Source organism: Bactrocera tryoni, chromosome 2 (assembly GCF_016617805.1).
Source record: "Bactrocera tryoni isolate S06 chromosome 2, CSIRO_BtryS06_freeze2, whole genome shotgun sequence".
NCBI classification, from domain to species: domain Eukaryota; kingdom Metazoa; phylum Arthropoda; class Insecta; order Diptera; family Tephritidae; genus Bactrocera; species Bactrocera tryoni.
This window is the reverse complement of record NC_052500.1, coordinates 40,338,135-40,361,576: the sequence shown is the minus strand read 5'-3', so window position 1 is coordinate 40,361,576 and position 23,442 is coordinate 40,338,135. Positions and strand designations below refer to the sequence as shown.

The following is a 23,442-nucleotide window of genomic DNA, read 5'->3' as shown; positions in this document are numbered from 1 at the left end:
TTATTCTATTTAAAAAATTTGAAATGTTTTATTACTTTTTTGTATAAGCAAAATCTGATAATTTTTAGTTGACTACACATTTATACATATAACCATGGCAATCATTTGCGTAGTGATTAAAAAATAAAATCTGGCATCACAGCTCAATAGAACAGCTGTGTTTTCATTCATCTCTAAAAAAACAAAAAAATAGCAATTTGTTTAACATAGACAATGGAAAGGTTGGTAGTTAACTAAAAAATGAAATTATGTGTAAATTTAAGTAATCATAATAATTTTTATAGGTAACTTAAAAGAAGTGACCCAAATGATTTAGATATTGACGAAGTTAGCAGTGACTCCGAAGAAAGCACGTGCCGGCCCAGCACCAGTAAAAAGTAAATAAATACTTATTCCGAGTGTTAAAAATGTACTAAAAATCATATACTCGTAAATATTGCAGAAAATATACCCAAAGACCCAGAAAAAGCTGGTTTAATGATCCGAGACTATGCAAGTGGATTGTCGACCTAAATGATCAGGAGGTAAAGTGTAAATACTGCCATTGTACTTTAAAACCAAAACAAAGTACACTTCTTACTCATGGAAAAACTTCTAAGCATTTAGCAACAGCATCGCCTTTCACAAAAAACAATCAAAAAACACTCGATTTTCACCAACTAAACAGCAATTCCAAAGTAAAAGCAGCAGAATTATTAGAAGCTTTATATGTAATGGTACACACCACGATAAGGTCAGCCGATCATTTAGTCCGTTTACAAAAATATATATTTATTGATAGCAAGGTCGCCGTTGGCATGACATTGGGTCGAACAAAGTTTACTGCCCTCATTAAGTCAATTTTGGCTCCCCATTTTCAACACCTATTGGCTGAAGATATTAGTGACAACTTAACTTACAGACATAACTATTGATAAGTATTTGGGTATAGTAATACGTTATTACAGTAAGTCTGCCAAACAAATTGTAAACACATTTTTAAACTTAAGTGCACTTGATGACGCGTCAGCCAATGGAATATTTAAAGTTATTAAGGATTTTAATCTAAAAATTCAAAACATGGTGGGCTTAGGAACTGATAATGCCAGAGTAATGACTGGAGTTAGCCGTGGAGTGATAGCAAAACTACGTGAAAAATATAAAAACATAATACCAGTTCCCTGTATCTGTCATTCCATTCAGCTTTCAGTGTCTTCAGCATCCAAAATGCTACCTGATGAAATTGAGTATTTGGTGTCAGAAACTTACAAATGGTTTTCCAAATCAACTTTAAGACACAAACATTATAAACGCATTTACGCTGCGATTAATGATGGCATGCAACCATTAAAATTGGTAAGAGCTTGTGACACTAGATGGTTGTCAATTGAATCAGCTGTAAATCGTATAGAAAGTCAATGGCTAGAGTTGAAAACTCATTTTGAAATTGCCGAAACGGTAGAATTGTGTCATCAAGCCAATATATTAAAAAAATTGTATACTGACAAAAATTTATTATGTCTGAAGTTTTTGAAACCTTTGCTGTCAGATGTACAAAAAGTAAATAAAATGTTTGAAAGTAATAATGCTGACCCTACTCTGTTGCTATCAGAACTATATGTTCTTTTGAAAGACCTTTCCTATCAAATTGTTTTAAAATCTGACATTTTTGATCCGTTCAATTCGCGTTCAGAAGATTTTTTTGTTCCAACACCATACTTTAATTACAACTTTGAAGAATTTTTAAAATCAAAGAAAGATGTAATCAATTCTGAAGAAGAAAATTAAATAACGTTTACTTGCCGAAAGTTTATAGCTCAGCTAATATATCAGCTTAGACAACGATTGCCAGAAAGAAACAAAACAAAGAAAACAGTTTAAAAACGGAAAAAATTAAATTGCATGAACATTTTGAACAACAAATGGAAGATTTCACAGTGGACGAAATTACTATTTTAGAAAAGCAATGGCAAAAGCTAAGTACATATGAATGGGCAAACAAAAACTCAACAATTGATTTCTGGATAAGTGTATACGAATATAAAAATGCTTTAAATGAAAACCCGTTCCAGGAATTGTGTTCTTTTGTTATGAAGTTTCTTGTTTTACCATTTAGTAACGCAGAAGTTGAAAGAGTTTTCAGCGGCATGAACCTTATAAAAACAAAAATTAGACATAGAATGATATTGAACACTATGAATTCACTTCTTTACATTAGATACGGATTGAAAAGGTTAAATAAATGTTGCGAAAGTTTTAAAATTACCAACGATCTCATACAAAAATGTGATAAAAACATGTATGATAATGATATTTCGACCGACTCTTCGGAAGTTGAGGAACAATATTCATTGGATAATGTATTTAGTTTATAATTAAAATGTATCATTTGTAAACAAATGATATTTAAAAATGTACTAAAATGCTATTAAATAGCGATTTAAATGTTTATGTTATTTTTTTATATAAATATACATATACATATGTATGTATGTACAAACCAATGTGATATTGAATTGAATGATCACTTTTTCTTTTATGTTTGTAAGACTCTTTATGATTTTTTTTATTCAATAAATGGTTCACATGGTTGAATTACTACATGACATTGTTTTATTCTAATGAAATATATTTCTAAGGCAACATTGAATACAAAATTTTTAAAAATTAACGCTTTATAGTGATCATTTTATGTAAAAAACGTTTTTATATTTAGCATTATTTTTTGGCATTTTAATATTTTTTTTAGCATTATTTTTATGCTGACTTAGCTGCAACACTTTTTTAGATCTGTTCACACTGGTGGCATCCCTTGGCACCTTTTGATCATTCTCCCAGGCGGCAAAAGTGACTTTTGGAAAGGTGACCTTGCAATGTTCGTCAACTGTGTATATCAGGGATAATGGAATGCCCAACTTATTCCAGTGTGAGAGTGCCTCAAAATAAGCGTTTTTTATAACATTTTCCATTATGGCCAGATCAAAGAAAATAAAATTTTTTGGGCATTTTAAATTAAAACACCCAACATTTATTACGATTGCAAATTATTATATATTGGACTTTTAATATACATATGACGAAACTATTTAAAACCTTTTTTATGATTTTATGGTATATTAAAACAACTGACTTTTGATCTTTCAATACTTAATAAGGTGAATTAAGCCTGTTAGTTCTCAATTATCAAATGTTGTTAATCATTTGTAATTGACAATTAATTATACTATGCATCAAATTACAAAACGTTTGATGAAATATATTTAAATTTCGCATTTTCTTTTCATTGTTTTAAATTTTTATTAGCGATCTTGAACAGCGGCAACAAATTGCTCCGTTTACATATTTTTTTGGTAAGATTTCAATCTGGCCATCGCTCGTTTCCAATTGCTAATCGTCAAAACCTCCCCAATCCAGTCAACTGTCAAAGTTTAGGTGGTTTTGACGTTTAGCAATTGTTCTCTCACTTCCAGTGAGAGAGGAGTTGGACATCTCTTTATCTCTGGTGTATATTATGTATGCATGCACATTAGGGTGTGCCATTTTTAGACAACCTTTTTTTTTCAACTGAAAATCAGGCTCAAAACTTTTGAAATGTGTAAAAAAAAAGTCACTCAAAAGATGAGCTCTTAATAATAATATTAAGAGGTGCCTCTTTCAAATTTTCTGTTTTCCATATAAATTACATAGAAAAAAAATCTTTTTTTTTGTGGTGGTTATTGTGCGGAGGTTATTATATGTATGTGCACGCGATGGGTGCCAGTTGGGATTGTAACTCGATTCCGATTCTACTCGAAAATCGAGTTTTCTCGTAAAATGATCCAATGTGGAACCAAAGTGTATGTGTGTGCGGCAGGCACTCATACCTTGGTTTTTCCAGAGTGTAGTGTGGGTGCACACACTTACACTTTGGGGCGCTGAAAACAGAAAATTTGAAAGAGGCACCTCTTAATATTAATATTAAGAGCTCATCTTTTGAGTGACTTTTTTTTTACACATTTCGAAAGTTTTGAGCCTGTTTTTCAGTTGAAAAAAAAAGGTTGACTCAAAATGGCACACCCTAATGTACATGTTTAATATATTTGAACATATTGCCGAAGGAAAGAAAGTTATTATTTAAAATGAGTAACTATTTGTTCGTTGCAAAGGTATCCTGTTGGTTTTTCTTCTTTCTCATCGGACGTCGGTGTACCTTTGATTTCGTCCTTGGGTTATTGTTGTACGTGTTGGATTCCAGTATTGCTGCGGCTGTTGACTTACGTTTATCTCGTCTACCCCACGCACCACTTGGAAAAGTTTCTTTTTGATTGTAGTACCATCTTCTGCTGTTATACCTCCACCGTCAGGAACTTTAATTTCCATGTTGTCATTCTCTTCATCAGGATTGAGGATTGAGTGCAGTATCTGTGACACCATAACCAGCCTCCCTAATGCCTCAAAAATGAGGACTCTCCCGGAGAATAAAACGCCACATGAATGCCCGGCTTCACAGTCTATACTTAGGGTGTGCGCAAATAAAATCTTAGCTAAGCATTGTTGCAGTCAATGCTTAATTTTTATAAAATTTTATTATAATATATGGCAACGTTATAGGCAACATATGTTCTACAAATGTCATTCATAAAAATAGGTTTGAAATATTTAAATTATAACAGACAATAGTAGATGAAAACAACAAAAGAACTCCGAATTTGACCGCTGGCGAGTCGGAGCACCTATTGGAGCTGGTGGAAAAATATAAAGCTGTCATCGAGTGCAAGCGGACGGACACTTGCTCGAACACTAAGAAAGATGTCGCTGAAAATTCAAAACAAAAATCAGCTGTTTCTTAAGCACTGCTTAAGTCTCCCATTTTCAGTACTTAAGCATAACTTAAGTATGAACTGTAAAACACTATTTTCTAGTTTTATCTTAAGCACAACTTAAATATGGACTGTGAAACCGGGCGGAAGTCTTCTTTTTCCGTATTTGGTACAATCGCTCGTTTCAAATCGTTTCTGAAAAGTTTATCTGCTTCCACAATTTTTGTACTTTCGATAATTACGGAGGTACCTCCTCTTTTGTCTTGTACTCTTTAATTTTTCATAATTTGTCTCTGCAAGATTCTTTTTGTTTTCTGGCTTCTTCGTTTCCGCTGCACTTCTCACTCCCTCTCTCTTTGCTTATCCAAGTCTGCGTGATTTTTCGTCGGTTTTAGTTGTCGACTTGCCATCAGCTACAGTTCAACATCTCTTTCTGTAAAATGAATTACCAAAGAAAACTTTTCGGTGTGCTCATAATTAGCATGGAAACGGCCCTGCTTATCACTCCGGCATTATTAAATAGAAGACTGAGTATAACTCGACATGATGGTAAATTTCCCATTCTGCTGTCATAACTTCTTGGCTACATCGAGCGCATCGTACACACTTCATCACATACTGGCTTAGTTAACGTTCTGTGCGAATGATACAGTACTCATTTCTGAAGTATGTTCGCTTTAAATTAATACCACTATGTAAGGTTGCTTCCTAGGTAACTAACCTCGCTAAATCACAATTTTTCCGTATGTTTGAATGCTTAGTGTCATAAGAGATTTCAGAATTTCTTCCTCCTACTCTTAAAATACCATCTTCATCTATAAAAGGATATAAGTGTTTAGGATTATTTACGTTAGTTTTAAGTTTATTTTCTCATAATGTTAAGTCTGATCTGGCAATACTGTTTTATATAAGCTTTCTATTTTTCTTCTCTCTTTTATCATACATTTCTGTTTGATATTGTCTTTGTTTATTCATATTTCGAAGTTACGGTATTTGAAATTCCTTTGAACTCCTATAAATACTAGAGTTCATGTATGTACAAGTCTCTTCTCTGATTGTAACTTAGTGCTGATGGTACTCATCTCAATAAAGCATTGAGAACTCTACCCGCTGGTAAAATTAATTATTTAACATTTTGGTGCCTCCTGTGAGGACAAATATTTTTAAATTTATTTTGTAATTGTTTGTTATTGCGGTTGTGTGGTTTCATGGCGGAACTTAATTGGCGATCATCGGCGGTGAAAGCAATAAAGCGCATACATGCACGTGTCTCGGAAGGTGCCATGGAAAGCCGTGATGTGTTTCATCTCCAACAAGAGCTTAAGTCGCTTGAATCGCATTTTGAGCGCTTCATGGAGAACCATAATCGTTTGGTTGGAGGAGCTACGTCCACCGAGATGGGGCCACATGATGCACTTTTGGAATCAGTAGAGGAGCTGTATACTGCAGCATGCAGCAGACTTAATCGTCTCATCGCATCGTCAAGGGTTGAGTCTAATGTCGCTGACGGAACGCAAAATTGCCCCACGACATCTCTCGATGGGCATTTGGTTGATCTCAAATTAGACCCGTTAGCTATCCCGTTGTTTGATGGAGACATGTGTAAATGGTTAGCGTTCAAAGATGCCTTTGAAACACTGGTACATAATTCGACATATCCAGAAGCGTTTAAGTTGGGAAAACTTCGGCAGGCGGTAAATGCGGCTACTGTTCCTTTAATTGGTGGGATATATTCAGGAGGTGTGGAAGGCTCTCAAGGACCGCTATGACAACAAAAAGCAGCTAGCGGAAATACACGTATCCCGTTTTCTTAACCTAAAGCCAACTACTCATGAGTCATCACAAACGTTATTGACTATTGTGGATACGGTTCATGAATCGCTGCGTGCATTGCGTGTTATGGACATCCCTATAAATCAGTGGGACGCATTGGCTGTACCCATCGTGGTGGCTAAGCTTCCAGCCGTAACTAAGCGTGACTGGTGTATGAGGTGCTCCACTACAGAGATACCACAGTTAGATGATTTATTGAAATTTCTGGAAAGACGTGCTCATAGCCTAGCTCCTGAACCATCGGTCTCAGTAATAGCTTGCCGTCAGCAACGACCACTGAGGGCGCATGTGGCTACTACGGACGCCGCCCTGTGTGCTCATTGCGGGTTAGCGCATCGAATTGTCAAGTGTCCTGCAATATTGGCTCTTAGCATCGAGCAACGATTTGAAGCCCTTAAGAGATTGAAATTGTGTTACAACTGTTTACGTTCGAGTCATTCCTATCGTCAGTGTTCGTCTGGTAATTGTCGAAATTGTGGACGCAAGCATAACACGATCCTATGTCGAGACAAGTTCAACAACACGTCAACGTTTTCTTCTACAACTACGCCAGCCGTATGCAGTGAGGTACCTACGGAGGTGCCGATAATCACAACAGCATGACTAGCCGCACCAGCAAAGCCTCTCGCTGCCAATCCAAAACCGATAACTCTTTTAGCAACAGCGCGTGCATATGCCTTTGGAGAAGCATCGGTGCAGCGAGTGGCACGAGTCCTGTGTGATCCCGGATCACAGGTCAGCTTTATAACGGATCGCCTAGCAAACTGTTTGCAGTTATATCGACGAAAATGTGACTTGATGGTAGAAGGTGTAGGTGCGACCATCAATACTCGAGTGAAAGGCAGCGTTACGTTCACTCTCAGATCAACAATATCTAATTTTGGAATGCGAATTGACGCCTTGGTTTTATCGTCCATTACTTCACCAACTCCAGCAGTGAAGATTGACATGAACCAATGGCCATACTTGAGAGGCATAGACTTGGCGGACAACCAGTTTGGTACGCCTGGAGTTATCGACGTTCTTATTGGCGCGGACGTGTGGGGGCGTCTCATAGAAGGTGAAGTCATCGGTGGAAGACCAGACGAACCTTTTGCCCAGCGTACCCGCTTCGGATGGGTGGTGTTTGGTCCAGCAGCAGTGACCTTTCCTTCAACGGAATCATTGCTCACACTCACCACTTCGCTAGACACGGAGGACTACCGGTTGGAGGAACTGGTGTCAAAGTTCTGGCAAATGGAGGAAATAGCGGTGGTTGACGATCTGCCACAGCACGAGTGTGAGCAGATTTTCGAAACCACTCATAGCCGTACCCTAGACGGCCGTTATATGGTACAGTTACCCTTGCGGCGAAAGGCAACGGAACTAGGTGACTCGTACACACTGGCATTACAGCAATTTCATAGACTAGAGCGTCGTATGGTTGCGGATCCAGTCCTTAAAGAAAACTACATTTCATTTATGAGAGAATATGCAGCCCTTGATCACATGGAGATAGTACAACCACCTTACAATCACACAAATTGCTACTACATTCCTCATCATGCGGTCACAGCAAAGTTTCGCGTGGTGTTCAACGCTTCGGCACCTACCAGCACTGGAATCTCACTGAACGATGTTCAACTGGTAGGTCCAACGGTTCAGGATTCGTTGAGTAGTATACTTTTACGTTTTCGTCGCTATCGAGTGGCGATAACTGCGGACATAGAGAAGATGTTCAGGCAAGTGTTGGTTGCACCTGAACATCGCGACTATCAACGAATTATATGGCGTGAGTCTCCTGCAGACGATATCCGAGTATATCGCCTGAAGACTATCACATATGGTATGGCATGCAGTCCTTACAATGCAGTACGAACCCTGCAACAATGTGCGTATGACAATTACGCTGTGGTTCCTGACCTACAACAAGCGGCTCGTGCTCGAAGTGCGATATTAACTTCGTTTTATGTTGACGACTTCTTGACAAGTTGTGAAAGCGGTACTGATGCAGTGGAGCTGGCTACGAACGTGGATGCCATTTTATCTGCTGGAAAGTTCAGCCTAAGAAAATGGAACTCGAACGATAGTCAGGTGATGATGCGTTTATCTAATGAGCCGTCTCTTTCTAGCTATATCTTCCATCCTGGGGAGACTTCCGTTTTGGGCCTAAGATGGGACGCACTGTCGGATCAGTTATTCTTTCGCGTCGATCTACGTCAAAGAGGAGAGATACCCACAAAGCGTCGTGTACTCAGCGAGGTGGCACGACTCTTTGATCCTACTGGATTGTTATCGCCTGTTATCGTTACTGGGAAAATATTCATTCAGAGATTGTGGTCTGCCGGTCTATCTTGGGACTCACCATTACCTGACGATCTTTGCCGCGAATGGCTGAAGTATCGGGCACAGCTTCCAGAGCTTAATCAAATTCGAATCGAGCGGTGGATGGGTATGATTCCACGCATTGAAACATCATTTCACGGGTTTTGTGATGCTAGCTCACACGCGTATGCAGCGGTGATTTATGCGAAGACGTTGCACACAGACGGTTCAGTACGTTTCACTCTTCTTACGGCACGTACCAGGGTAGCACCACTCAAGGCTACTACCATTCCACGCTTGGAACTTGCGGCAGCGCTACTTCTTGCCGAAACATTCCAGAACGTTCGGGATTCTTTGGGACTAGTTGACGTTCCCTACTATCTATGGTCGGACTCAGCTATCGTACTGTGTTGGCTGAGGAAGGATTCAGCAACACTAAAACCATTCATATCAAATCGGGTTCGTAGAATACAAGAGCTGACATCCCCCACGCGATGGCATCACATTCGTTCTGCTCATAACCCAGCTGATTGTGCCAGTAGAGGAATCACACCTGGCGAGCTACTGGTACATCCACTTTGGTGGCATGGACCTAAGGAGGCAGAGATGATCTATTTGGACAGTAGTGATGTTCCTCTCAGCAAGGATGAGTCAGAGGTCTTACTCGCCGAAAAGCGAAATACGAACAAATTGATTGCACTCGTGTCACATCCACTGTATACACGTCGTCCAAACGGGCATGCTATCCTCTTAACTGAACGGTTCAGTAATATCACACGATTGTTGGGAACGGTGGCCATTATTCTACGTTGGTTAAGAAACCGTCGACACCTTCGCCAACCGGTTATTAGTGCTCAGGAATTGGAAGACGCACTATACACTATAATCCGTTTAGAGCAACAGGAACATTTTGCAGATGAAATCCGTCAATTGAAGTCTAGTTCAGGTTTGGCATCTTCCAGTCGAATAATGCCTTTAAATCCCTTTATAGATAAGAACCGAATCCTACGTGTTGGAGGACGCATTCACAAGGCTGAACTAGGACATGATCAACGATTCCCTATTATTTTACCAAAATCAACGCCGTTGGTCAAGCTTTTACTACACCAGGCACATGAAGCTACACTGCACGGAGGAGCGCAGCTCATGCTACACACTCTTCGTCGCCGCTTCTGGATTTTGAGTTCCAGGCAAGCAGTCAAAGGTTTCATCCATAACTGTGTAGTGTGTCGTCGTCACAGAGGGGAAGTCCTGAAGCAGCAAATGGCTTCCTTACCCGGGCAGAGGATTAGAGCCGCTAGACCGTTCATTTCATCTGGTGTCGATTACTGTGGGCCTTTTACATTACGAATCGGAACGAAACGCTCTCGAACGCTTATCAAAACGTATCTCGCAATTTTCGTTTGTATGGTCACCAAGGCTGTACACATTGAGGTGGTTGATGACCTATCGTCACAAGCCTTTCTAGATGCCTTCACTCGTTTCGTCAGCCGACGCGGTCCCTGTCGGGATTTATATAGTGATAATGGTACAGCGTTTGTTGGTGCCAATCGACTCTTGAAGGAAGACCTTGCAGCATGGCAGGGTGAGAATAATAAGCGATCGTTAGCAAATTCTGGCACGCATTGGCATTTCATAACACCCAGTGCTCCGCATCAAGGAGGCCTCTGGGAGGCGGCAGTGAAATCCGCTAAGCACCATTTGATACGCTGCGTAGGTGCGCAGGTCATGTGGTATAGTCAGTTACAGACGCTGGCAGTAAGAATAGAAGCCTGTCTTAACTCCCGTCCTATTACACCACTGTACGACGATCCTGAGGAGAAACTTGCGTTAACGCCTGGTGATTTCCTGATTGGGTCTCCACTACTGGCGGTCCCCGAACCAGATATCAAGCATATTCCTGGCAACCGACTGAAGCAATGGCAATGGATACGTCACATACAACAGGTATTCTGGGAGCGATGGAGTGAGGAGTATCTAACCTTTCTGCAGAGACGCAACAAATGGCTTCGGCGCTCGAGGAATATAAGGGTGGATGATATCGTCCTAGTCAAACAAGAGAACCTGCCTCCAACTCACTGGTGCCTGGGTCGAGTGACAACAGTACATCCCGGAGCTGATGGAGTGGTCCGCAATGTCACGTTGAGAACAGCTAGAGGATACATGAAACGAGCCGTCCAAAAACTATGTCTTTTGCTAGAGAAGGAAGATTTCGAGTCGACCGACTCGACCGGGCAGGATGTTTAGAATTATTTACGTTAGTTTAAAGTTTATTTTCTAATAATGTTAAGTCTGATCTGGCAATACTGGTTTATCTAAGCTTTCTATTTTTCCTCTCTCTTTTATCATACATTTCTGTTTGATATTATCTTTGTTTATTCATATTTCGAAGTTACGGTATTTTAAATTCCTTTGAACTCCTATAAATACGGGAGTTCATGTATGTAAAACCCGCTTCTCTGATTGTAACTCAGTGCTGATGGTACTCATCTCAATAAAGCATTGAGAACTCTACCCGCTGGTAAAATTAATTATTTAACAATAAGGTTGATAATTTTTTTTTTACCCAACACCTTGTCATTTTCTAATTGCCGTATTTCATCATAAAAATCAAAATTCTGTGGCATTTCAATTACATTTTTCTTTGCTAATTACAGCTGTTTACTGTTAAATAATCTGGTCTTTGCTGCTATGTTGTAGTAATTTTTCAAGTGATGTCCCTCTTGATGCAATATCTGCTGGATTTTCACTTGATTTCTCGTAACTCGAACTTCTCTTCGTTGTTTTTATTTTGAACCCATGCCAGTGTAACCATTGAATCACTCCATGCATAAATTTTACACTGTAAATTCAATGTCTTTTTGACTCTTTTTAATATATTAGCCAAAGATGTGCACGGCAAAGTTCTAATTTGGGTATTGTTTTACTTTGCTTTTGGCTAACAAGAGTGTTACTTGCACTCCCACTTTTGCATATACTATATTATATTACTGCTGTATATGCTTTATCAGATGCAACTTCAAATGCGTGCAATTTCAAACTGGTGTTGCTATTTTTACCGATCCAGCGTGGAATAGTTATTTTATCGAAAATGGTACATCTAATTGTTTAGCGACTTTCAGGCACTCATTATCCTCCCGTGTATTTTCATCAATTATTTCGGGACTACTTAATAACCATTTTCTCAAATGAAATCTTGCTCTCTGTAAAGCTTGCATTAATTTCCCGCACAATTCTTTACATTCTGGTATAGTATAATCTCAAACCATGAGATCGTCCATATAAAAATCGTTATTGATGGCGTTATGAACGTTTTCATTACCTGTAAAAGTTACCAATTTCCTGCAACGTTCTCTCTGCTAAAAACGGTGCTACTGCTGTGCCATATGTGACTGTTGTAAGTTTAAACTCTTTTATTTTCTCCTGCGGATTTTCTCTCCATGGAATATATTAGTATTCCTGATCTCCTTCTCTAAATTTTATTTGCGGATACATCTTTTCGACATCAGCACTCATTACATAACGCCACTTGACAATGTCTTTCTGTAATGTCGGCGCCATTAATATTACGACATTCACGTACCTCCATTCAGCTTCCGGAATCATCTTATTGATGTCGTTTACCCTGGTGCGTACAAACTTCTCTTCGTTGTTTTTATTTTGAATCCATGCCAGTGTAACCATTGAATCACTCCATGCATAAATTTTACTCTGTAAATTCAATGTCTTTTTGACTCTTTTTAATACATACTTATATTAGCGAAAGATGTGCACGGCAAAGTTCTAATTTGGGTATTGTTTTACTTTGCTTTTGGTCAGCAACACTCTACTTGCACTCCCACTTTTGCATTTACTATATTATATTACTGCTGTATATGCTTCATCAGATGCAACTCCAAATGCGTGCAATTTCAAACTGGTGTTGCTATTTGTACCAATCCAGCGTGGAATAGTTATTTTATCTAATGGGGCATCTCGACAGGATAAAATCTATGTCTTACTACCTGTCAAATCTATTGCTTTTGCCATTGCCAAATCTGTATGTGGGCATTTGTTATCATAACATAATCATTTGCGCAATGGCGTACCCTGCAAGACGGAGGTAACAGATTGCACAAATACATTGAAACATTTTCAGCTGTTCACTAACACCACTGTTACATTTTCTGGAATTTTCAATTGAATGGGAGATTACGTAAGTAAGATAGAGAAAAACTATCGACATTCTAAGCATATTGTAATGTTAACTTGCTAGAATAGGAAAGACGAATACCCAATTTTTCAAGAAGAAGAAAACGAAAAGCGCAGTTTATTTTGGATTTTAAAGAGGTAAGTTTGTTACATACTAATTTGATATTTTATAATTAATTTCTATTATATATATATATTATTAATTTCTGTTTTATAGAGAAATCGAAAAAGCTTCACAAGGAGAAAAAGGTAAGGAGTGTGAATTGAATGTTGTGTGTATAATTAAACGTTTTATGATTACAGGAATCAAGTGGAGAATTCAAATATATTGCGTACAACAAACAAATAAGGCAGTAAGTTTTAAATTATTAAAATTAAATAGTGCATATTTATTTCAAATATATATCTACATATATATGTATATTAGTGATTCAAAAAAAAAAATTTTTTTTTTCTTTTCGTACTCGGAAAAATAGGTTCCTAGACACCTCTACGAAAGCCTCTCCCAACATGAGTTTTTAATTGTGACGGGAAGGTCCTCCTACATACAGTTTTCTATTTTTTCTTATTATCAGATTGAAAATTTTATATCTCGCTTCCAACTACTCGAAAAAATATCTTGATTCTTAGATTTTGTGGGAAATTGAATGCTCTACAAAAAAGGTCTAGTATGATTTTTTTCGTAAACCCAAACGTTTAAAAGATATTAACAGTTAAAGTTTGATTATTTTTAGGAAAATTTTTTATTTCTTATGAATTTTATAACTCAATGAAAAAAATTATTATGAATGATGAAACTCATAATTTTGTAGGAAATTTACTGCTCTATAAAAATGGTCTCTTATGATTTTTCGATTAAGTTAAGCGTTTACGAGATATTCATCGTCAACCATCAATGCATATTAAGGTGGATCAAAAAAAAAATTTTTTTTTTCGTTTGATACTCTGAAAAATAGGTTCCTAGACACCTCTAAGAAAGCCTCTCCAAAAACCTTATTTATAATGATTTTTTCATTGAGTTATAAAATTCTTAAGAAATAAAAAATTTTCCCAAAAATAATCAAACTTCAACCGTTAATATCTTTTAAACGGTTGGGTTTACGAAAAAATCATAATAGACCTTTTTTGTAGAGCATTCAATTTCCTACAAAATCCAAGGAACAAGATATTTTTGCAAGCAGTTGGAAGCGAGATATAAATTTTTCAATCTGATAATAAGAAAAAATAGAAAACTGTATGTAGGAGGACCTTCCCGTTACAATTGAAAACTCATGTTTGGAGAGGCTTTCTTAGAGGTGTCTAAGAACCTATTTTTCCAAGTACGAAACAAAAAAAATTTTTTTTTTGAATCACTCTAATGTATATACATACATACATGTGTAAATGTAAAAAATTTAAACGAATTTACAATTATAATTGTGTCGACTTTAGAATACCGTCCCAGGATTTCGGGAATAAAATGGGTATGGTCGGATAGAGGAGGTTCTTCAGATCAATATTGCATCCTTTAGTTGATGTGAAATAAATATAATTCAACAATAAGTTTAATATTAAAAAAAATGTACACGAATTAGTGAAGTGCTAGTGGACATAAAAAGCGAAATATAAGTGTAAAATTAATTTTAAATCGAAAAATACGTTCTTCAAATAGTGGTAATTTTCAGTTTTAAACGCAAATATCTCGAATATTCCCGCGAGTATAACTATATATATTCTTGAACTGGATAACCTCCTCTATAACTAAAAATGTTCATTTGTTCTTCCAAGATATTTGTTCGTATGCAGAATATCTAAAATTGTTTAAAATAAAAACAACATTAGTGTTTCATCATATACATATACGCATTTCTGCACCTAAGCAATATTAAGCATAAATATATTAGTATTTGCTTTATAAAAATACATTTATGTTTTTCAGATATAATCCAGAAGCTGGATGCCATTGAGACCCGTCTCACTGCAATTGAAAAGTCCCTAACAGACAAAGTAAGTAACTCAGTATTACATTACCAAATTAAAACAGAAGCTAATTTTTATATTTTAATTTTCTAGATGCCAGAGAAGGCCGAGGTGCAGGCGCAAAGTAAATTATTGCGCGAATGCCGCGTCATAGCGGCAAAGACGCAACCAGTCAATTAGCCGAATCACCGGTGATTTGGAGGACGAGCATTACGTGGAGCTCGCTTCGAAACTGCTCATATCATCGGAAGAGCACGCGCGCTTCGTGGAAGACAAACTTTCACAAAAGGAAAGCACGGATGCTATGGTAAATATTTCGTTTTTAAATATTATGCGATTGTAATATAATTTACTGTAATTTTTTTTACAGATGCGGCCCATATTGAGGTCAAGGGGCGCAAAAGGCAGTGTGGACGGCGTACTGCGTGGCATGTTTTCTGACGACCTAATGTACCACTACAATTTAGAGGGGCGCAAGGAGAAGGAATCCCTACTAAAACTAAAGTGCGTAGGGTTAGTTTTTGGTAGGTTTTTTTTTACTGGTATATATTTGAATGCTTTAACTTATTACGTTTCATTTTAGATATATTTCCTGACAAAGACAAAAACACTATATGTGGGGAGCTCCGGAGATTTGTGGCCTTAAGCCACAATCGTTTTAAACAGAAAAAACTAAACTAAAGACTAAATTAATATAAGTTTTCTAATTATTACTTATATATATTAGTTTTAAGTTGTAAATATTAGTTCTAAGTTGTACTATACCTATTAGTTTTACGTTGTAAATATTAGTTCTAAGTTTAAGTTTCTTATTTTACTTTTACAAATATGAATTTTTAGAATTATAATTTTTATACTGAAATAACTTGTATTATTTTTCTGCCGAATACAATAATAATAGGCATATTACTTATATTATATATAACTAAATATCTGATTTTAATTTTATTATTAAATAAAGCAAAATAATAAAAAAAACTGAATTTTATTAAAAATAATTGAATTTGCTAGAAGTAACAAGTGGGTAACAGATAATCTTGTTACTGCTTGTTCTTGCTAACATGCTTATATGTTATAGGTAACAAACTGATAACGAAAATAATAACAATAACAGATATTCGGGTAACAAATACTTTTTGTTATCCATAACACATAGGTTAGCTATGCGCTAACAAAAGAATTTGTTACCCGTAACATACTGTGAAGAGATTTGCTAACAAATGCATGTATTCTGTTAGAACAATGCAGCATGTGATATTTGCCATTGGTTAGAGCGGGATAACCATTGAACATCAAATAGCTATGTGTTATTTTTTCCCACTCTCTGAACAGAAGTAACAAATATTTTAACGAATGCAAAAGTGAACAATAACAAGTCGCTTACACGTTTGCTAACAGCTACCCGTCTTGCAGGGTAGGGTTGGGAGGTTCGAGCTGATGTAGCGCATGCTTTGAGCTCTTGAAAAAATTTATTTTATCACATTGCGAAATGCCGCCGTGTAGGTAGCTGATGTAGCGCACGTTTTGAGCTCTTTAACTCCTTAAATCTTTTATGTGGAAAACAAAAAAAGAATAAAGATCCTTTTGTTTACAAATGTATTTCTGGGAAAAATAAGAATTCATATTTTTAGACTACTATATAATAATTGTGGCATAAATTTTATATACCCATTCAAATAATAAATTTAAAATGAGCAATGATATTTTGATTTTTGCTTGTATAAGTTTATTAAATTTAAGATTTCGATTATTCCCAACCCAATTTGCATAATTTTTCTGTAAATTAACAATATTAAACTAAATATTAATTTTTTGAAAAAATGTTATTTTGAAAATGTACTTTATTTTTATAATATAACATAACCGTCTTAATATTAGCTCGTCTAATTTTCATATTACCGAAATGAAAATGACGTCGGCATATGTGCAAATGGGATATGTTGCCTCTTCGAAATTTTCAAAGAAATGAAAACTGCGCTGTCAAACTGCTGAAGTGACAGCTTATAGCTTACGATATATGGCATACTAATTAGTTTGCCAAATATTGTAAGCTATAAGCAATGTGAAGTCTCCACAGGCAATAGGCAGTGCAATACAGTTAGTAAGACATAGATTTTATCCTGTCGAGATGCCCCGTAAAGTAGTACATCTAACTGTATCCATTTGTTGTTATTGCAAATGCGTCAAAGACAGCTCTTAGTTTTGTTGTGCTTTCTTTTTTAATTACTGTTTGATGGGGCAAGTAATATTCCTTTCCAATTACCAACCCAATGGGACTTGGTTTGTTCTAATTCGGGTCCGTTAGTAATTTTTTTTTTCGTATATAGGCCTTTTTTTCAAATCTTTTTATTTAGAGAACACCAGAGCTTCTTCTTCTGCTACAAACTTGCTGTTAAATCTGGGTTTTATTTCTTACTTTATGACGTGAAACTTCTACGCATTCTGATAAGACGCCGCTTATTTCGGTTGTTACCTTTATCTTCGGTAATCCTAACATTTAAACTCCTTTCTCAGAAATGAGAACCGCTGTCTATTAAGGCCCTTAGTTCCAAAGCTTCTTTTGGCGTTACCACCTTTATGATTGCGGTTGCTTAAAATATTTCTTCTCCATTATGCTTGACCATATTTGACGATATTTTTTGACTTGGTTTGTCTTCTTGTAGTAAAGTGATGTGTGATTTTTCGCATACTATACCTTTTCACGTTTTGAAGCAAGTTCTTGTTGCCTATTGCCCCAAGTAGCTGATTGTTGCGCACTACTTTTAAAGGGCATTCGACATTTAATTTTTGGAATTTGTCGCATCGAAGTATGTCATGCCCTGCCATTTGGAAGCCATTACTATTTTGTCGAGAACTTATCTTTCACTATTGTTTGTTTGTTGCGGTTGTGGGATTTTATATTTAGTTTGGTTGTTGCCAGTTTATTCCTCGAAATAGATATCTATGTGAATCTAGCATGCAATTCTGTGTGCTGTATTGATGCTCCAGAAATAAAATTGCGTTTGACATTGCGTTTGATTATATTTTAGTCGGTTTTCGAACGGTATTACTCTCGAAATAGTTGTATGGAAAATTTTCTTAACACCAGCTGTGCTAACACGTCCCCTAATGTTCCTTTTTTCTTGATTATAGGGAGGTATTCATTCGTGACGTTCAATAACTTTTTCATTTTATTAACTGACTCATCCGTCAGCTGTGGTAGTTCTACTAGTCTCTCTACATTATCATTGATGTGTTTGCGCTCGTTATCATACCTGCGTGACTGTAACGCCCAAGCGGTATTGTGATTTGCAGCTAGTCTAGTCTAGCATCTCCTTGAAGGCATGATTTTAAATAACTAAGTTTTTTGAAGTCACCAATGACTTTATTATTATGAACATACTCCTCGAAGAGTTTGGTTGCCATTCTTTGAATTCACTTGATAATTTTTGTAATTATTTCGCTGGTAGTTCCAATTTTTCAACTGTTTTTATTTCTTTTTGCTTTTTAATAATCGCATATGTCAGTAACTTCAAAAGATCTTGTATCAGTCAGTTCGTCGATATTTCTTTCCTTTCAGCTCCATAAATTCGGTCTTCATAACCTTCAATTTTAGCTTAGTCGGCAGTATTAAATTTTTTTTTTTTGCCTCTTCAATAATAAATCGATGTTTTTCTGCTCTTTTTCTATTGCCTACTCTAGCAGGTCTATTATTTTATTAGTTGGGCTATTTGCTCTTGCCCCTATGTTCCATTTCAAGTTGCTCCTCGACTCACTTCCTATCATATGCGGCTTCGCATTCCTGCTGCAAACTTTCGTATACAAACGAAGTAGTCGTGGTTCGGTGCTACTTTCCCTGTCATCTTTGTATGGTTGCTGTGGGTCGAACTCACTCTATAGCACTTCAATGGTCTCTAATCCATCTTTATGGCACCGTGCTGAAATTTCTCTTTGCAGCACCTTTTGGCGTTGTAACAAGACCGCAGTGTTCGACATTTTTAATTATTTTTTTTGAACAAACTGTTTTTAATCTTCAAAGAAATCGTTGAAGGTAATTGTTTTGGTCGCCTGGTTGACCTTGCTATGCCTCGATTCTCAGCCGCTAAATTTTTAATTGAATAACAGTTATTACACAGCGTTTAGTTTCGTACTAATGCGATCAAATTAATACCAATATATATATATAAATACTCAATAAAGAATCTTTAAATTCTTATCGCTGGTGGAGGAAAAATAAAGATCTTTATTGAACTGAGAATACTATACTATATATTCATTCTAATTTTATTTGAGTAATTTCCTCGCTTATATACAATTTTTGAGATTATCTTAAATAACTAAATGTACATATATATATGTATGATTGTATGTATGTAACATATTGTACCATATTCCCTGCCAACCACGGCTACCCACTTGAGTCAAATATTTCAATACAACTACACATTTTTTCTCTATGCACTAACACCAACGCACATTTTCGGGTTATTTTTTGTTTACCTAAATGCGATGAAAAAAAATTCTTTCATTTCTTGATTTATTTGAATGAGTGCGAAGGAGAAAACATTATTGTCAATAGTGAAAATAGAAAATCCCAAAGGGGTAATAAAAAAAACGATTGAAAGACACATGTCGTTCGTGATCATACCATCGTAAAGGAGGCTCATACAACAAGAAGGTAAGTAAATGAATTTTGTGTGATTTTTTAACAATATTTTGATAATAATTAGTTCATTTATTTTTATAGCTTTGGAAATCAGAACTGAATTGGAAGTAGCAGCAGCAGCTATATCATCAGAAACGGCAAATATCAATTGTTAAGTAAGTATGTGAAAAAAGTGTGTGTACTTTGATATTGGACTGCGCAGTCCAATATAATACGCAAAAATAAATACATACATATGTACATATGTATTTTATGCGTTTAAGGCGGCCTGCACAATCCAAAACAATATGTGAAAACAAATGTTTGCTTTATATTTTAAATAATCAAATAATATTAATCTTTTATTTCAGATATTATTATGATTTTTATTTAATTATTCTTTCTTTTCAGATTTTATCACTATTTTTATTTAATTAACCTTTGCTTTCAGAGTAAATTCTATTTGTATTTAATATATTTTATTCTTTCAGAGAATATTAATCTTTTTTACAGATATTATTATCATTTTATACAATTAATCTTTCGTTTTTTTAGATATTACAAATTCAATGTAATTATTATTTATTTTCAGGTGTTAATAATCTTTATTTTATTTTCAGGTTGTAATAATTCTTTTCCTTAATTAATCTTTTTTCAGATATGAATTATTTTTTTAAATTAAATATATTTTTATTTATATATAAATTATAATAAATTTTATGTAAAAATGTAAAAAAATAAAATAAAATAAAAATTTTAAAAATTGAAAGGTTTTCTTTTAAATTTTAAAAGTAAGAATTAAAAAATGCAACCCTGCATCAGCCGTCGATTGGGGATATTAGAGCAGGACAGATATACTTTTTTATATGACACTGCTAAATGAGAGCAACAAAGATATATGATCACATGTATACGTACGTGAGTGGGTAAAATTTTCGCTCAGCCTATGGCAAAGTACACATGATGAACCTATGGATTACCCTCTTTCTTACCCACTGATTATTTGGTTTTTTACCCGCTCATGATTGGCAGGGTTCAATTGGTCAAATGTATTACTAACTATAACTAACTATGTTATCATATGTATAGCATACATCTTAACCTAATGAATATCTTATACGGATATTTGCATTGTGGTATATTTGATTTGTTGAGTACATGCCTATTGTATATAAATGCATGTATATTTATGTGGATAGCTATGTATGTACAGATGTATGTATGTTCAATATATTTGAACATATTGCCGAAGGAAAGAAAGTAATTATTTAAAATAAGTGGGCTGTATGAATTTTCTTAGTATTATAAGAATAAATTTAAGACTAACAATATATAAAGGGCAACCGAGCTTTTTATGCTCTTGCAATTTGCAAGAATCAAAGCCAGGGAAATACCTAAAGGTGTTAAACATCAACCAGAAAATCGGAATATAAGCAATTTTACACAAACATATACCAGAGATAAAGAGATGTCCAACTCCTCTCTCACTGGAAGTGAGAGAGCAATTGCTAAACGTCAAAACCTACTGAACTTTGACACTAATCGAGTTCAGTAGGTTTTGACGTTTAGCAATTGGAAACGAGCGACGGCCAGATTCAAATCTTACCAAAAAAATACATATTTAACCGGAGGGATTTGTTACATCGTTCAAGACCACTTATAAAAAATGTAAAACAATGAAAATTAAATAAATTTGTGAAATTTAAGGGTATTTGATGAAACGTTTTGTAATTTAAAGCATCATAGTATCATTTTCAATGGAAAATTATTAAAAATTGAGAGCTAACAAGCTTAAATCGTTTTATTGGGTATTAAGAGGACAAAAGTCAGTTGTTCTAATATTCTTTAAAAATATTTAAATAGTTTCTCCATATAATAAATAACCACTATTTAGCAATTTTTATTCGTACTAAATGTTGGGTGTTGGGTTGATAAATGCCCAAAAATTGTTATTTTGTTTAATCTGGCCGTAATGGAAAATCTTATAAAAAACGCTAATTTTGAAGCGCTCTCACACTGGAATAAGTTGGTCATCCCTTTATTCCTGCATATACTCTATACAACTCATACACTAACCGGCAAATCAGAGATAAAGAGATGTTTAACTCCTCTCTCACTGGAAGTGAGAGAGCAATTGCTAAACGTCAAAACCTACTGAACTTTGACAGCTAATCGAGTTCAGTAGGTTTTGACGTTTACCAATTGGAAACGACCGATGGCCAGATTGAAATCTTACCAAAAAATGTGTAAACGGAGGGATTTGTTGCATCATTCAAGACCACTTATAAAAAATTTAAAACAATGAAAATTAAATAAATTTGTGAAATTTGAAGATATTTGATGAAACGTTTCTCTTCAAGCTCTAACAAACCTGACGTTATTTTACAAAGAGAAGCATAAAATAGCTCTGTTATATCATTTTAAATAAATTTTTTCTATTTAGTTATTTTTTGCAATAAAAATTTCACTTTGAACAAAATATTAAAATTTCATTGAAGTGAGAGGTATTAGTATGGCACAACGAAATTGTGTACTTATAAAATGGACAGCTGTTTTGTGTACATGCCGGCCATTGTTATGTCGCTGCCTTCTTACAAATGTTTATGTAGAAGCCTTCCCGACGCCATTTACGGTTCACTGTCGTGCAGTAATGCCGTGTCACTCTCTATGTGTTCAGGAAGTAATGCAAGTACAATTTGAGTGAGAGAATTAGGCATGGATAATATGATACGAGACTCTTTGATTCGCATAAAACTTACCTTGCTACGGTGACGAAAGCTGCGCGATGCTGCTATAAAAGCAAGCACTTTACACCAAATGCGATCATTTGCTCTAGCTCGCCGAACCGGACGGTCGCCCAGCATCGCGCAGGAAAATAGCAGTAAGCAGGGGTAAGTGCATTTCGTAGAAGTAGATATTTCACACTTCGGTGTGATGCCAGTGCTCGCAATGACTGCCATAGAATGGGGTACTTCGCAGGCATTGCGCAGAAAAGGCATCACGCTTTGGTGATGCCAGTGCTCGCATTGACTCTGCCGTAGAATGGGGTACTTCGCAGGCATTGCGCAGAAAAGGCATCACGCTTCGGTGATGCCAGTGCTCGCAATGACTGCCATAGAATGAGGCACTTCGCAGGCATTGCGTAGAAAAGGCATCACGCTTTGGTGATGCCAGTGCTCGCTCCCGTTCATTGTCATCGTCGTGCCAGTCGCAACAAGCGTCAACGCCTGGCTCATAAATTCCCTTCATTTTCATCATCGTGCCAGGTTCAACAAGCGTCAACGCCTGACTCATCGATCCCGTTCATTTTCATCACCGTGCCAGTCGCAACAAGCGTCAACGCCTGGTTCATAAATTCCGTTCATTTTCATCATCGTGCCAGGTTCAACAAGCGTCAACGCCTGGCTCATCAATCCCGTTCATTTTCATCACCGTGCCAGTCGCAACAAGCGTCAACGCCTGGCTCATCAATTCCGTTCATTTTCATCACCGTGCCAGCCTCAACAACCGTCAACGCCTGGCTCATCAGACCAGTGTAATCACACTATATTTGTGATTGCATTTTTTCGGTATCTGAAATATCTATTTTAATGTATTTGCAACTGATAGAAGTCAATACAACAGACATCCTTAACAATTATGTATGAATATATGTACAGTACTTGTCCAATAAATTACGAACGAAAACAAAAATGTAATATTTTTAATATAATTTAATAATATTGAATATGATTCAATACAAAAATATAATAA

The 23,442-nt window shown here is 36.0% G+C and overlaps 2 protein-coding genes, 1 long non-coding RNA gene and 1 pseudogene across 3 annotated transcripts; 3 read left to right on the top strand and 1 right to left on the bottom strand.

Annotated features, from left to right (window-relative positions):
- Nucleotides 1–66: 66 nt before the first annotated feature.
- Nucleotides 67–2,483, top strand: LOC120768319. The gene is made up of 3 exons (XR_005704747.1): nucleotides 67–221; nucleotides 285–377; nucleotides 443–2,483. It is a non-coding gene; the product is annotated as an uncharacterized LOC120768319 (long non-coding RNA).
- Nucleotides 2,484–7,559: 5,076 nt separating this feature from the next.
- Nucleotides 7,560–11,162, top strand: LOC120768687. The gene has a single exon (XM_040095463.1). It carries the CDS (start codon nucleotides 7,560–7,562, stop codon nucleotides 11,160–11,162), a length of 3,603 nt encoding a protein of 1,200 aa, XP_039951397.1.
- Nucleotides 11,163–14,939: 3,777 nt separating this feature from the next.
- LOC120768686 lies at nucleotides 14,940–15,762 on the top strand (annotated as a pseudogene).
- A 62-nt stretch (nucleotides 15,763–15,824) lies between these two features.
- LOC120768685 lies at nucleotides 15,825–23,000 on the bottom strand. The gene is made up of 3 exons (XM_040095462.1): nucleotides 22,449–23,000; nucleotides 22,277–22,354; nucleotides 15,825–15,830 (listed from the first exon to the last, which is right to left on the bottom strand). Exons 1-3 carry the CDS (start codon nucleotides 22,749–22,751, stop codon nucleotides 15,825–15,827), a joined length of 387 nt encoding a protein of 128 aa, XP_039951396.1. The 5' UTR covers nucleotides 22,752–23,000.
- Nucleotides 23,001–23,442: the final 442 nt, after the last annotated feature.